The sequence below is a fragment of the Somniosus microcephalus genome, chromosome 8 (assembly GCF_052327205.1).
Source record: "Somniosus microcephalus isolate GS21.2 chromosome 8, FLI_Smic_1.0, whole genome shotgun sequence".
Taxonomy (NCBI): Eukaryota; Metazoa; Chordata; class Chondrichthyes; order Squaliformes; family Somniosidae; genus Somniosus; species Somniosus microcephalus.
In genome coordinates this window covers 44,203,249-44,219,856 of record NC_140994.1, presented here as the reverse complement: position 1 = coordinate 44,219,856, position 16,608 = coordinate 44,203,249, and the positions used below count along the sequence as shown (strand labels likewise).

Genomic DNA, 16,608 nt, shown 5'->3' with positions numbered 1-16,608 from the left:
AGTTATCACTGTTGTATTGTTATCACCGTTATCACTGTTGTATCACGATACGAGGTCGCCTCTTGTCGCGCTGTTATACCTGGGCTGACCACCTCCGACTCCGCCCATGGCTCCACCTACCTGCCCAGGTATAAAGGTAGTCGACTGGCTGGTATTCCTCCTTGTTGGACCCGATCACCCACGAGGGTGGGCTCTGTTATTTAGTCAATAAAAACCTTTAGTTACGTTCCTAACTCGTCGCTTTTTATTGGACGAATTGATAGGTATATCATTCTGGTCTTCAGATATCATTGGAAGGTGCTCATGGAAGATATAGAGAACAGTAATTTTGATAGATTATTTTGGTTTTGGTGCAATAACGGACAATTGTGAGGAATGAAAAGACCAGTATTATAAAGTATATTGTTTTAATGTAATTGAAAACATTGTTTACATTTTGTAATGAATTATGACCCTTTTATGACATTTGGAGGTTTAATGCCTTATACTGGATGTAACTGGTATTAACTAATAATAATACTGAACTATTCATAGCTGATATATAGCCCCTATGTTCCTTTGGGTACAATAATTATTTTGCTATAGTTTTACAGACCCTTGAACATTCGAGTTGCCCTTGTTGGAGTGGAAGTTTGGACTGACATGGATAAATGTTCAATAACTGGAGACCCATTCACCACACTCAATGAGTTTCTTGACTGGAGGAAAATGAAACTACTGTCCCGTAAACCACACGACAATGCCCAGCTAGTGAGGTAGGTACTGCCAGGAATAATTCATTCTACAGTACCTGGAGTCGTCAAGACTGAAGTTGTGCTGCATTCTTGCTACATCACACAGTTGCACTGTTTTCTCAGTTATAGCAATGTTGCTGGTTCAGTCCCATCTGTTCCCTTGACCTTTGATGTTGATACTTTTATAATTCAACCAGTCGTGAAAGTCAGAGGGAATATTAGAACAGGAGAAGGCCATTCAGCCCCTCGAGCCTGTTCTGCCATTCAATTATATCATGGCTGATCTGTATCCTAACTTCATCTATCCGCTTTGGTTCCGTAACCCTTAATACCCTTGCCTAACAAAAATCAATCAATCTCAGTTTTGAAGTCCACTTCAATGTATGGAAACATCCAAATTGTTCTGGACAATCTTTTAACCTATGTTTAGATCTCATTGAGATACAAACCGCATGCATTAACCAGAATGAGAGTGACATGCACTGTAAAACTAGTCTGGTATCCTGTCCTCCACATCAACACTGCATCTCATTATACATTAAAATGCCACTTTAAAGATCTGAATTTCAGTGAACCTCCTGAAGTAAGGATGGGAAACCAAAAAACAATTCTTAAGAAAAAGTATCTATTCAAATCCCTCCAATGCCTCAGAGTCAGAAGGAAAATCAGTTGCTAGCTCTTGGTAGTTTGATTTTCTGATGTCTCTCCACTCCACACACACTTTGTATACAAACAACCATACAATGAAAGCGGAGGTTAACACAGGAATAAAAGAGATAGCTAAAACTGGGTTTACATCATACACCATGCGTGTGCATCACAATGACATAATCGGGCCATTACTTTGCCTCTACTGTAATTAGGTCCCCGCATGTCTGGGGCGGGTGGCTGCCCCAAAGCCAGAAATCACCAGTTAACTTGGCTTGCATTGTGAATGATTTGGGAATAGGTACAGGAAGTTCCTAAACCTGTTCTTAACGTCTGTTTCCCCGCCCACCAGGGCTTATGTGGCTGACTCTTAATGATAACTAAGGATGGGTACTAAAAATTGCTTTGACAGTGTCACCCATATGCCAAGAAAAAATATTTAAAAAGTACTCCACACATGCACACAGTCACCTCTTCCTCTCATGCCAAACTCACAGCTACAGAGAGACTTCTCTCAGCCCCTACAGCTCAGGCTATCTGGGGTCAAGTGCACCAAGCTTCCCAAGTTACAAGTGCTGACTCTTTCTTCATCATAGGCAATTGCCTATTAAAAGTCAACCATGTGCCCTCTTTTTAAAGGGGCACGACCAATAAAAAAAACTGTTAACTTAAACAAAATTAAAGGAAACTTAACAAATTAAATCAAAATTCTATTTTCCGGGTTGATGATGCACTCCAGTCCCATGCACCCTGTCAAGGCCAATCTGCATTTGCACAAAATACCAGGCTCCACTTTGCCGCCAGTTTAAAGTGAGACCAGCAGCAACATTAGGACATAAATGAGGAAGAGTGGTACATAAGAACAGTCCCAGCCTGCAATAGAAAGACAGCTTAAATTGCTAATTGTGGAGGACAATTTGTCTCTAGCAGCACCTCAAAAGTTTACAAACTGCCACTACTAGTAACATTTTCCAACGAATGAAACATCTGAGCTGAATCGGAACTCAGAGACTGACTAACTGAGTTAGACCACAAGAATCGTTCTCGTGAAAGGTATTTACAGAAAATCTTGTGTAGTTCTACATGTGCCAAATCACGACAGGGAAGAGAGGTGTTAGCAAGGAACAGCAAGCCGAAACAAGCAGCACCTCATAAATTAACTTCTCAGTTAGAAGAGAAGAATAAGTGAGTTTAATTGGAATCCTCCTTATTCGTGTTTAAACCACTTCCTGTTTATCGGAAAATATGCGATTCTGATGATAATTAACAACGGAAGCCTTTTAGAATGAATGATGTTGCAATCAAAATAGGAGCAGAAAATGCACATTAAATCAGTTTCAGGTTAATTCCTCTGTTACAATAGCAGACAGAGGAATATCACATGAACATGTTACGCATTTGTCTACTAAGATCACTAATGCTCATTTCTAGACTATAGAATTAAAAGGCTGCTATTTTTTATTTTAATTTTCTTGCCAATTCTCTCCCCTCCTCTCCTGAGTGCTTTGATTCCTTGCTGGAGTATGATTCCACAGGCACCAGGCATGTGAGACATAACAGAGATTATCGGCAGGCAACTTAACCATGGGGTCATCATGGGCAAATCCAAACCCATCCTTGCCAATTGCCTTTACAGTGAGAGTCACTGGATAATGATCAAGACTGGAACTTTGGCTGAATTTTCCCACACTAACCTAAGATGGTGCGGCCAATTGTAGCACCTCTGGCGCTGTCCTGCCGAGATCAGCTAACGCAACACAAACCAGGAATCAAATCTGATCTTTATGGCTCAGTTTATTGAAACATTAACTGAGGCTGTAATTTGAATCTGATGGCATCAAGAGTAATTTATCCACATGTCAACTCACTGCCTGCATTTTGTATGAAGTGTTTTTCTATTTTAGGACTTAACGCTTGCCATTTTCATGATTTACAGTCATTCTGTATCCATATTATATAAGAATAAACTGTTATATTTTATTAAAAGAGACAGTAACAAGCTCTAAATTCATAGTTAATTTATTATACTTTAAATTAGTATGAGTTATTTGAAAACCTGAATAAGTTTATTTTGATGATTAAAATTCTGCGAAAGCATAATTATCTTTTTCGTGTACTGTTTATTATGTCAAACAAACAGTTTGTAGAATGAAATAAAACTGGCTACAAAATCTCAGGCCTTTGCTTCTGAGCAATGAAAAATTAAATTACCCCATAAGCTTCACAGGAAATAATTCATTAATTCTGGATCCCACTTATTAAGTGACAGTTTGTCACACTGATTTAAAAAAAGCTCTTAGAGACCATAGGGGCAAATCTGTGATCCCGCACTCTGAGAGGAGCTGTGCTCACAGGGAGTGTGGGTCAAAGAATCAGTAGCCCCATCTCTCTATTCCTTTGACCACAGCTTTTCCACTGGGAGCGCTAAAGCACCCCCACCTATGGATGATCTACTGGAGGCGGGTTGAAGTTATCAAGGTAGGCCTTCTTCAGTAATAATCACCAACCCCCATCAGGATCCTGAAATGCAACTGGGACCTTCTGGCCACTAATCTCTATCACCAGCCAGAAGATCCTGAGAGCAGACTTATAGCTGCTGTCCTGAGAGGCCTGCACCTGCCCTTTCATTTCTGGCCCCTTTTTGCCAGCGCTAGGCTCTACCAGGAGTGGGCCTGTACCAGAGCTGGTCCCCCCCCCCTCCCCAGGCTATCTAAATGGCCCAGGGGAGGAAATCCCAGTGATCCTGGGGCTGGACAGGTGCGCTGCTCCTGCCTCACACTGGGGAAGGGCAAGTGGGCAGGAAAATCAACCCTTTTACACCTGAATCACGGCTTTAAACCATAGGTGCCAGCTTCCAGAAAACTTTGAGGGAGCAGGAATAAAGCACACTGTGCATGTGGAGACAGACCCAATATCTGGTTCCCACTCCCAGTTCTTACCCTGTGAAATATGACATCTAGGTAATCCCCAACCCCTTGCCAGTACAAGTTGCTCCCTGTTGGTATCAGGAATTGTACTCCAAAGGATAACTCTCTAATTAACATTATACTTGTTTAGCAAGTTATGTTTATTTATTAGATTTTTATTTGCCTATAGCAACTCATAGGACAGTGAGGTTGTGTTCTCACCCTATCACGTTGCTTTCTGTGAAAAATAGACCAATAGGTAAAATCTCCACAGTGACTGGTTATACTGATGGGGTTCTCAAGATATCACTGCTTATAATTATTCTGTAACCCATTGACTCATGAGTAACATTTACACCTCAGGCCCTACCTCACTAGATCTGGCTGTAGATAGAAAAAGTACTGGATGTGAAATATACTAATGAACAATTCTCACAATTGAAAGCCAACATCCTTAACTAAAAGTGTGGAACACTGCTGTTTCTTATTACAGCTTCGAGGAGTGTAGCCAGCAAATTTCACATTGTACACATTCAATCCAAATGCTATCCCCACTAGGAGAGTCTAGGAAAATGCTGTCCTGGAAAAAAAATGAATTTTAACATTAAAATAATACATTCTAGTAAATTTTAGAAGTTTAGCTTACAATTGATCGAGGCTTAATGATGTTAAAAAAAATAGAAAAAGCAAATAACTATTGGATTTGAATACGAATAAATCCAAATATATCCAAGGTACCTGAATAGTCACTCTCCCTCCCTTTATAAGGAAGCTCTTTCCTGCTCTCAATCTCACTACCCATCTAAAATGTGGATTAGGGGGAAAAAGTACATTAATTGAAAAACTCTATCGAGTAAATATATCCAAATAGCCATAGAAGTTTACTGCATCAAAGCAGGCCAGGACAACTCCTTGGGGGGAAAGTTGGCTCGCGCCCCCTTTGGGGCGATAACTTCGCCGCAGCGCTACTTTTTGTGCCCCGAAAAAGTTAGCGCCCCTGCACCCGAAATTCAATGGTAGCGCCCCAAGCAGGAGGTGGGGCGCTACTGGAAGCGCTCCCCCTCCCTCTTGAGGCGCTCCCATTGAATATCGCGGCGCTACATGCACCACGTGCGCCGGCACGTAGCGCCACGGTACTACAGGCCTCTCTCCCCTGATTAAAGGGGAGGGGCCTAGCGCAGCTGAATTTCACTGGAGGCGTTAGCGGCGTCGCGCCTGGGCGCTAGTTGCTTTGCGCCCTGTTAGCGCTGAGGGGGCGCTAACTGGAGGCGTAAAGCAACCAAATGTTTCCCCCCTTGCTCTTCTTCATGTAGTGCCATGGGATCATTGACATCCACCTGAAGAGGAAGGCAAAATCTTAATTTAACATCTAGCCTAAAAGACAGCATCTTCGACAATGCAGCACTCCCTCAGTAATGCACTGGAGTTTCAGCCTAGATTATGTACTCATGCTATTAATTGAATGTTTAAATTCACAATCAATAAAGTGCAGGTGAAGGTAATCCAAGATTTCATACTTACCTGAAAAACTTTCAGTGAATGGGATGGGTGGCGGGCTGGGAACCCGCTGTCAAAACATGCACACTGGACTTTCCTGATGTCAGGTCTGCCAGCGCTGAGCAGACCCAACAGCCAGCGGCAGGGGAGGCAATTAAAAACATTAGTGGCTTGTTTACAGCCACTTAACAATGGTTTTATCCCAGCTTTTTGAAATTGACATGTCACTCACCGGTTTCCCGCTATGCCTAGACCTTGTCTGTGAAGCTGAGGTGGGAGGTCACTTGCCATTGTTATAGCTTATGAGTTGACAGCTTCAAATGTCAAGTCAAAGCTCACAGCTGATTGAGAAATGTTCCCTTAGCCACTAGCTTCTCTAAACTGCATTTCCACTACAGATTAGAATGCTGCAAGTCTTTACACAAGTCTCCATCCAGTGTCACCTCATTACCTTTCCCACCATTGACAGATCGCTTCTGTCATCTCTACTTCACCTGCCATCTATTCCATCAGCATGGGTGCCGTTGAAACTCTCTCACCTTGGTCCTCAGATTCCCACCACATTCAGCCCAAACACCAGCATCACCAGTCACATCAGTAGCACCAGGCACACCAGCAGCACCAACAACAACACCAACCTTCTCCACAATCAACTGATGCTGCACAGGACACAGGGCATCAGCACCTGACCACATTGCTGCTCCTGAGGCCAGGGATGGCCTCACCACAGCCAGATTTACTTCACTTGACACTGTACACCCTGGCTGCTACATGATGTGCCAGGTTGGCACCACCTCACACCAACACCATAAAGAATCCCTACAATGCCCAAGCCATTCCTTTCATACTCATCACCATTGGGAGTGTACCGTTATGTCTCACCAGTCACTACAACTTACTAAGCCACTTCCAAAGTTTCACACAAATCTGTCCAAGAACACAAAGTGTTGAAAATAAAAGTTTCAATGTTTGCCAGCACATTAACAGAAACTTCACATGAACATTGCATAAAACACCCAAGTGCGTACCCTTGTGTGTTGTTAGTTGGTATGATTGGACTAGGATGAGGGTGAGTGTGTGGGGTGGCTAGTGAGATGGGGAAGTGATAATACAGATAGAGCGGGATGGGTGGAGGTGCAAGTTAAGTTGGTGTGAGTAAGGATGTGCAGGAGTAAGGTAGGGAAGGAAGAGTGATGGGGATGTGATGAGTGGCACAGCAGGATGAGGTTGAGTGAGGCTTTGCAGTAACATTCGTGATCTACTGTGATCATTGAAAGGTTTGCGCCACTGCAGCCAGGTCCTCCTGACCACATCCCTGCTTGTGTCCTCCTGTGCAATGTGCAACCAGGCTGTGTTGATCTCCTGGGGAGGTCTCTTCCGCCCATGGGAAGGGAAGAGAACCTCCCTGTGTGCTGTGACTCCCTCCATAAGCATATGGAGGGAGTCATGCGAGAGCCTTTGTGCAGCCGTGCACAGTTGTGTAGTGCTTGTCAGTGTTTGCAGCACCTCAATGCTGTAGAACACCGACAGCACAACTGTCAAAGTAAATTTGCGCATGGCCCCTTTAAGGAAACCGGCTGATGATGCGTCATCAAATGACATCATCAGACCCGCTTAACAAGCCCAATCAGGGGAAAGTCATGTCGGAGGCCGGGATGGAGAAGGAGCGAGGCCGGGACCAGCCACCGACTTCCCCTGCCGCGGACCTGCTGAGGATGGGGAAATCGCGGCCAAAATATTAACTTCAGTATCAAGCTCAGGCTTTTGAGATGTGCTGAGGCATTCATATAAGAACATTAATTATAGAATCATAACAAGGCTATTCAGCCCATCGTGCCTTTGCCGGCTCTTTGAAAGAGCTATCCAATTAGTCTCGCTCCTCTGCTCTTTCCCCGTAGCCCTGCAAATGTTTCCTTTTCATGTGTGTATCCAGTTCCCTATTGAATCTGTTTCCATCACTCTCTCAGACTGTGCATTCCAGATCATAACAACTCATTGCATCAAAAAATCTCATCACTTGTGGTGAAGACCTCTGGTTCTTTTGCCAATTATTTTAAATCTGTATCCTTCGGTTACCGACCCTTCAGCCAGTGGAAACAGTTTATCCTTATTTATTCCATCAAAACCCCTCATAATTTTGAACACCTCTATTAAGTCTCCCCATAACCTTCTTTGCTGTAAGGAGAACAATCCCAGTTCCTCTTGTCTCTCCAAATAACTGAAGTCCTTCATCCCTTAGTAATGAAGCTACTTTAATTATGTTTTTTGTGTTCATTCTTGGGATGTTGGCATCACCGGCAAGGTTAGCATTTATTGTGAGTGGTGAGTATTCCATCATTTCAGAGGGCAGTTAAGAGTCAACCACATTGGTGTGGGACGGGAGTCACATATAGGCCAGACCTGGTGAGGATGGCAGGTTTCCTTCCCTAAAGGGCATCAGTGAACCAGTTGGGTTTTTATGACAGGCTTCATGGTCACTTTTACTGACACCAGCTTTTTTCTTCAATACCAGGTTTTTTAGTTTGAATTCTCAAACTGCTATGGTGGGATTATGAACTCATGTTCTCTGGATTATTAGTCCAGTAACATAATCACTACACTATAGTACCCACGCTTGAGTAAAAAGGGGAAAAATAGAGTGGTATAATAATCAATATTCTGAAACTGAAACAATTTTCTTAATGATTGATTGACTAATAACTGAACTGTTTTGTTTGTGTAATTGTGGGGACAGCTGGTAACGTTAGTTGTCAAAGAGTGGTCTCCCAACCAGAGGGCCCAAATTTCAATCCCAGTCTCAACTCTGCTGCTGTTAATGAACAAATATGAAGTACTGAAATTATGGGAAAAGTTAGTACACCAAATTGTTTAACTTCAGAACATGATGAAGTCTATTTGTTATCTATTTGCAGTGGGGTGTACTTCCAGGGAACAACCATTGGAATGGCACCTATTATGAGCATGTGCACAGCAGAGCAGTCAGGAGGGATCGTTATGGTGAGTAGCGATCAGAAAAGTAGTGAATTGTCTGAACTGGAATCTGCCTATCTCTATAGGACTCATTAGTCTTATAACTTTGAAGAATGGAGATTGAATGACAGCATACTTCTTTTCACTTCTGAGACCCAAGTTCAAATGCAGTCCAAGTGCTGGTTGTAAGTCTTCCCTCTCTGCTGATTGGAGCTAGCCGAAGTGAAATTAATTTGGCCAGTCTCAATGCAGTTTCTGTTGAGAACAAGTCCACAGCACAAAATAGCAAAGAACCTGGCATTAATTTGCAGTTTTATTCAAAGAGGGTGCTTTGTATGGGAAATGGGCGGACAAAAACGACAGTTTTCTGGAGTTCAAGTTAGGGAACATTATTGGATTATTTTGAAAAGCGATTGCTGCCTTTGATCTTTGAATAGTTGATTTTGACACTGGGAGCTGGGAAATTACAGGTGTTTCATTTACCCTGATGGTACAAACATTCATCTAAAAACACCTTTCAGAATCCCAGATTTACCAAAGAGGTAATTGTTTATTGTTACTCTGTACAAGTTGTGTTAATATGTACAGGCTGACTTAAAATCTACAGTTAAAACGCTCCATGTATGTGTTCTCCTTTAAGGTATTTCCCAATTCCTTCTTTTCAGTCCTTTCTTGGTAGAACTGGTAAGTCGATCTGCATGTACTCCAGGAATGGGATGTACAACCTGCTTGACTTCTGGAAAAAAAAGGGGAAATTGCATCCTATTTAAAAAGATACATATTTTGATAAGGTCACTGTATATTTGGATTGGTCATTCATCAACAAATTGCCACGTTCTACTCTACTGTATTCTGGGAAATGTTTATCTGGCACCACATGGCAAGTTATATTGGCCCAGAAATTCGGGTCGGGGGCTTCCTGCGGGTGCAAGCCCCCGACCTGCACTTAACTACCGCGCCGGCCGTTGAGCTGTGGGTCCGCGTGGGATTCCGATCCTGGGCCTCCTCCAACTGCCGGCGCGCAGTGCTTGCGTATCCCAGGGGCACAGTTAGTTCGATGCGTCCCCTGGGATCACGTGGGCCATGGAGAGCCAATCGGAGCAGGGAATGCTTCATTCATAAGTTTGACATGTCAAACCTATAAATACTATAAGCCCCAAAACATCACAAAATCTTCAATAAAATTTTTTTTAAATCACATTTTTAAAATAAACTATAAATTACATGAAATAACTATTTTAAACAATAATTTAAATTTGTGAAAAAATTAATTACATTTTCTAATGGGGCTAAAAATAAACTTACCTTTCTTTAAAGTATTTAACAATAATAAACCTGTGGAAAATTTTTTTTAATTTTAATTAATTCACCACTTACCTTGTAAAAAGCAGGCCTTGCAACTGCTTTTTACATGTCTAACTTCTGGAGACTTACCCTCCCGGGAAAACCTGCAAAAAAAACGTAAGTTCGATGCGCACGCACTGCCTCTCCTGCGCATGCGTTTGACTTCTGAACCCCTTCTTTCAGGGGAACGGAAGTGCCGGTTTCCCGCGCATGCGCAGTGCATGCACGAAACCAGCTCTTCCATTGGGCCTACGGGTGAGTACCCCGTGCGTACTCACCCGTGGAGACCCGAATTTCTGGGCCATTTTCTTTCCCCCCTGTAGCTTTCATGACTTGTTGGTGACTAGGTTTCCTAAAGGAATAAGTTAAATTTATAATGCAAAATTTAAAGCACTGGTTTCCAAAATACTGTTCTTATGATCGGTTCGTTAGAACAATATTTTATAACCCTCATGTGTTCAGTTTTCTTTTTCTTTTCTCCTTTGTTTTCAAATCCACTAATTGTCAAAAAAGAATCCTCTTACTTAAATAATTGGCTTCAGAATCATGTATCAACAGATTTCCTGTATTTCCATAAGGAGTCAAATTAAAACTTTTAAAACCCCTAAACCAGGTCATATTTTTAATGCCCTTTCTCTTTATAAGTAACAACGCATCAACCTGTGTTTATTTTGGACGTTTTCCAGAATTTTAACTTTCACCTTAGAATTATAAGTTATGTAATAATTAAAATAATTGTTACCATTTGCATGTAATTCATAAAAAGCATACGAGAATTGTATTGAACAGAAGTGTAGAAGAGGGGTCAAATTATTTATTTTACTAACCGGAATACTGTAGTATAAAAACTGCAGTCCTTTTGTTGAATCGTTAGTTCAATACCAGTTTATCAGCTTGATGCTAAGTCATCTGCTCTTAGCCATGCTTTAACCTCTGTAAATTAATAGTCAAGCTGCAGGATGATTATCAACCTGGTTATATTACAATATTTGTGTCAATGCAAAGTGATTTCTGTGTTCAATCAATACAAAAGCTGCAGCATAATTAGGTACCAGTCTGAAACCACACAATTCAAGAGGAAAGGTCAAGTTGTTAGTGAACACCAGCTGAATCCCAAGATTGCATTTCAGTCACAACGCCAACTGAACTGTTATTTTACACAGTATATTGTGCTTAGGTTATGTTTTTGCCTATGAGGGATTGAAAGTATGATGTGGATGTAGAGTCTATACTGTCTGTAAATATCCACCACGATTGCCCTCAAAATAACAGTGGCCATCGAGTTAGATTTTCCACTTTATTGGAAGGTTGGCACAGTAGGATTGTGCCGGCCCAGCTTCTCCACCAATGACACTGGCAAATATTCTGGAGTCAGCCTAATTGGCATAACTTTGGTGGTAGAATTGACCCAGAATTTGCTGGCAAAATAACAGCGAGTGGAACCAGAGAGAGTAATAACAAGCTCATTAACGACCAAATAGAAGCGAACAAAGCTCTGTTGCTTCATGTCTATAGTGCCTGCCTCCATACAACTTGGCTCATTGATAGTACTCTCACCTTTAAATCAAAGGTTGTGAGATTAAGCCCCACCTCTTGATTTGAGCACATAATCTAGGCTGACATTTCAGTGCAGTACTGATGGGGTACTGCATTGTCAGAGGTGCCATCTTTCGGATGACGTGTTAAACCGAGGCCCCATCTGCCTGTACAGGTAGACGTAAAAGATCCCACAGCACTATTCAAAGACAAGCAGGAGAGTTCTCCCCGTCTCCTGGCCAGTACTTTTTCCCTCAATCACCAGCAAAAACAGATTATCTGGTCATTTATTTCATTGCAATTCGTGAGACCTTGCATGCAGGCTTGCTTAAATAACAATGCTGACTACACTTAAAAAGTAATTAATTGGCTGCGGAACACTTTGTGACATTCTGAGGACATCAAAGGTGCTATATAAATGCAAGTTCTTTCTTTATAACATTGAACAACATTATGGGCAGAAATCTTTCCAACAAAAACAAGAAGAACTTTTTCTGCAAGTTTTTGCACGATGCCACCAGAATATTGTTTCAGTGACGATAGTTATGGCAACTCAAATAATCATAGTGAACACGAAAATACAGTATTCTGTCTCACTTTATTCCTCTGTACCTATTAGCCGATTAATTCTGTTGTTCAAGGTGTCAGGAAAAAATCGTTTCAGGCCAGTGTAAATAGCTCTGTGTGACATTAGTTTTTAGCTTGTTTCATCACTTGCAAAATAAAACATAAAGGGAGAGTCACAATTAATATTAAAAGAATCAACAGCAAACTAAAATGGGAGGAAATACTACTCAGTAGTAAAATGAAAGAATCCAAACAGAATTGAGAGTTGCCTAGGAAACATGACACATGCTATTAGAGAGCAGATTTTCAGAATAATGCACCATAAATGTTACTCTTGATTAGTCCAGAGCAATGGAACATTTCTTAGGGCCATCCATAATTGTTTTTAATTACTTGACTTCAGTAGTATTAAAAGTTATTAGTCAGTTCTAAGATAAATGGCTGCCAGTTTTCTTTTTCTATTTCATTCTATTTTTCTGTCAACTGTGATTACAGCCGAGGGCGGGGGGGGGGGGGGGGGTTTCTAGGAATAAACCAGTCTACACCCAAACCAACCCCATTTAAAATGTGATATGGGTACCTACATCGTGCCATGAACATCTGTCACACTGCATGAAGTAGAAATTGAACTGGCCCAACTATCCAAGCCAACCTAATTAGAGATACATTCTCATGAGCAGCCTGAATACTCCCTGAAGCAACATTTGATCACATAAGCACAATCTCATACACTCTCCTCAGAATAAATAGCTCCAATTTCAAATCTATACAATGCCACTTACAAACGGTATGAATAACTGCAGCAACAGCAACTTGGAAATGAAACAATTATTTATTCTTTGCCCTTCTAATCAGTATGTTAATTCATTTTGTGCCACCACTGTGCTTCCCCGTGGTGCTTCAATGTGCTCTTCTAACTGGCCCTAACCTGATGCTTCTTTGAAGTGCTGCTTGCGTGGTTGGAGTCAGCAAGGTGGCTCGCTGCTCAGTATCTGTGTGAGCCTTCTGGGACTGTGGTGGCCTTTTTCTCCCAGTGCCTATGTCCTGAGTAAGACCAGCTGCATCATTGGTGGAGAGCTCACTTTTGTAATCCTGAGAGGCAACATGGTCATTTGAGCCCCTTCTTGGCAGTCACTAATCTGTGGGAACACAGACCAAATAGTACTTGTGAGATCAGTGAAACTCTGCCTAAAGGCAATCTGCAGCCGGTCATCAATTTGGTCGAAATTGAGGCAGTCCTCTTGACCAAGTCACCTACGACCTGCATGGCAGCAGTCTGAGTTGCCAGAAAGTCCTGCTCCAAAGGCCACAATGTTGGGGGCCTGACTGAAGTTGCCACATGCTCTAGGGTAGCCGACAGTGGTGTGAAACCATCCCTGAAGCTACCACACATGCTGACCGTCGACTCCTCCAGTTGGCCAGCCAAGCGCTGCAAGTTCTGAGAGGCTGTCCACAGCTGTGATAGTCAACAAGCAGCACCAATGAGATTGGATTCCACAGACTCTTCTGTAAAGGGCTGATCTCTCTTGCTCCTTCACTCAAGAACATCCGACTCCTCAAAGCATCATTCACCTTGGAAAATGGGCTAGGCCAGCAACACCGAAATAGCGTGGCCAGAAGTACCCGCCCCCACTGTACTTCTACTGGTGCAACAGCAGAGCAGAAAATCCTTGAGCATTTTTTAATAAGAAATCATGGCCTAGAAATTGGGTATAGCCCTGCTTGAGGCGTTAGAACTGGCGATGCGCAAAGTTTATAGCCAGACGAAACTTATCGCCGCCTGGCGCGATGTTGGGTTGCATCGCCCCCAAAGGGGATTGAGGCGCTAAATCAGCCGTTGCACAGTGCTCTTAAGGCACAAAAGGTCAGGCGCTACTCAATTTCGACGCGGACGGGCGCAGCGCAGGTGAACTCAATTACGGGAAAGCACGAGACCTACAGGCGCCGGCCGGCTCTTAAAGGGGTGGGTCAGTCAGACTGAGCTTCAACACCCAGATTCGGCGCTCGCCCTTGTCTGGCGTTAGAAACTTGTGCCTTATGGAGAAGGTTAGGCAGAGAGCAGAGCGCTTCAGCACTGAGGCTCTGGACCACTTGGTGGCTGCAGTTGAACACTGTCGAGAGGTCTTGTATCCGGATAATGGCAAGAGGCCAAATCAGAAGGCTTATCGACGATCTTGGAGGGAGGTTGCTGTGAGGGTGAATTCCAGCAGCATGGCGACCAGGACCCCTGTTCAGTGCAGGAAGAAATTCAACGACCTCACACGGATCGTTAGGGTGAGTGATGGTTTACCAAACTTGTGCTTCCCTCCATCTGCAGCTGACTTCGGGCACCCTGCTGCAATGATGCGCCAATGGCCATCTGTCAGTATGCACCCATGGCCCTTTCTGGCCACACACATGGACAGATGTCTCAAGGCCTCATGTAAGGGCTCTTGCACCATGGGGGGCATGCGATGATGTCTCAAGGCCTCATGTAAGGGCTCTTGCACCATGGGGGGCATGTGATGATGTCTCAAGGCCTCATGTAAGGGCTCTTGCACCATGGGGGGCATGCGATGATGTCTCAAGGCCTCATGTAAGGGCTCTTGCACCATGGGGGGCATGCGATGAGGTCTCAAGGCCTCATGTAACAGAACCTCCCCTTCTTTCCCCTGCAGTCCAAGATGGCGCAGATTAGAAAGGAGCAGCGTCGAACCGGTGGCAGACCTGCACAAGTGGTCACTCTCACGGATCTGGAGGAGAGAGTGCACCAGATACTTGGAGGACGTCTGTCTGGTCCAGTGACCACTGCATCTGCCGACCCCATTACCGACAGCGAGGGTAAGACTCTCACCTTTTCCACCTGTTGCCTTCCACTTGGTCCCCCCGCCAGCATGCATCCTCAGTGTGCAGCCATGTCAGAGCCTTGCCGCAATCTGGCATGCCTTTCAGCAAACCTGTCCTTTTGCTAAAGCCACTCTTCCACCTCCCACTTTCAGATGAAGCAGCACCAACTCGGGCTCAACGTGCTGAAGCTGCCAGTGCCAGTGCCACCGGAGGCGAGGACCAGGAGGAATCCGGACCAGCCGTTGCAGAATCCGGGGAGCGGAGACATCTGCAGACTGGGGATAGTAGTCCCCTGGAGGGGAGGGGGGGTGGCTCTGAGGATGAACCAGTTGCCGGACCAAGCGGCATGGAGCAACGCAGGGGGGGATAGGCAAGTTCGGCCACCGTCTCCCCGCAGGGCAAGGCAGGTCGTCATGACTGCTGCACAGAGTGCAGATGAGGTCCGTCGCCTGGCAGAAATGAGCAAATAGGCCCGGGTCAGACACACTGAGCTGATGGCTGCAGTGGAGAAGATGCCTGAGTCAATAGATTCATTGGCTAGGAGTATGTTGGACTTTGGGGCAACAATGGAGAGGACTCTGCAGGGCTTTGGGGCAACAATGGAGAGGACTCTCCAGGTGTTCGGGGAAACAATGGACAGGTCTATCCAGGGCTTCGGGGCCACAATGGACAGGACTATCGAGGGCTTCGGCCCAACAATGGAGAGGACTGTCCACGGCTTTGAGTCGGCAATGGAAAGGACTGTTCAGGGCTTCGGACAATCCCTGGAAAGGTCTGTGCAGGGCTTGTCTGAGGCAGTGGAGCAGTCGGCTCCTGCCTTGTCTGAAGCCATGGGAAGAACTGTCCAGGCGTTCTCCGAGGCACTGGCACCTGGCACACAGGTCCTCACTGTTGCCATGCAGTCACTTGCTGGGCTCCTCCACAGCCAGATTGACACAACGCGATCTCTCACTGCAGCCACCCTCTCTGCATCAGATAGGATCACCCCGGGCCCTTCCACTCCCGTACAAGGCCAGGAATCCGTGGAGCCTGCGATTGTGGCGGATGAGCCGAGCCGCTCCCCTCAGATAGCCAGTGTGTCGTCCGACCATGGTGCAGGTGTCCTCTCTCGTCAGGAGACCATTGCACATGCCAGCGCTGGGATGCCTGCATTGCAGCTGCCACCACCTGCAGGCCACACTGCTTCCAGCCATGCTCACAGCAAGCATCCTGCGTCCGCACCCTCCAAGCCCAGAGGTCGGCCAGGCCGTACCTCAGGGGCTTCTGCGCTTCCAGACAGTCAGCAAGCGTCCCCCAGCCTTGAGCCCGCCACTGGGGTGCAATTACGTAGGAGCAGCAGGGAGGGAAGGGGCCGGGCGCGAAAGAGAAGTCGTTTTCTCTCAAGGGGCCAGTTGTAGAGGGAGGTGCTGAGACGTTTGTTTGTCCAAATTCAAGGACACCCTCACCTGCTGTTATAGTTGCAGAAGGTTTGTGGAGTTTTGCGGCTTTGCCGAACAGGTCACAGTTATTTTGAAAGTTATGGTTTCTGCTCACATTACGTTGTTTAGCTGTAATTAAAGACTTTTGTGTCAATAAACAGA

The 16,608-nt window shown here is 44.5% G+C and overlaps 1 protein-coding gene across 5 annotated transcripts in view; it reads left to right on the top strand.

Annotated features, from left to right (window-relative positions):
• Positions 1-16,608, top strand: part of adam12a (ADAM metallopeptidase domain 12a) — a 432,297-nt gene that overhangs the window by 289,195 nt on the left and 126,494 nt on the right. For all 5 annotated transcript variants that reach the window (XM_085994669.1, XM_085994672.1, XM_085994668.1 and 2 more), the window contains exons 9-10: positions 586-755; positions 8,698-8,782. In XM_085994669.1, the coding sequence (XP_085850795.1) occupies positions 586-755; positions 8,698-8,782 (255 nt within the window). The remainder of the gene's footprint in view (positions 1-585; positions 756-8,697; positions 8,783-16,608) is intronic.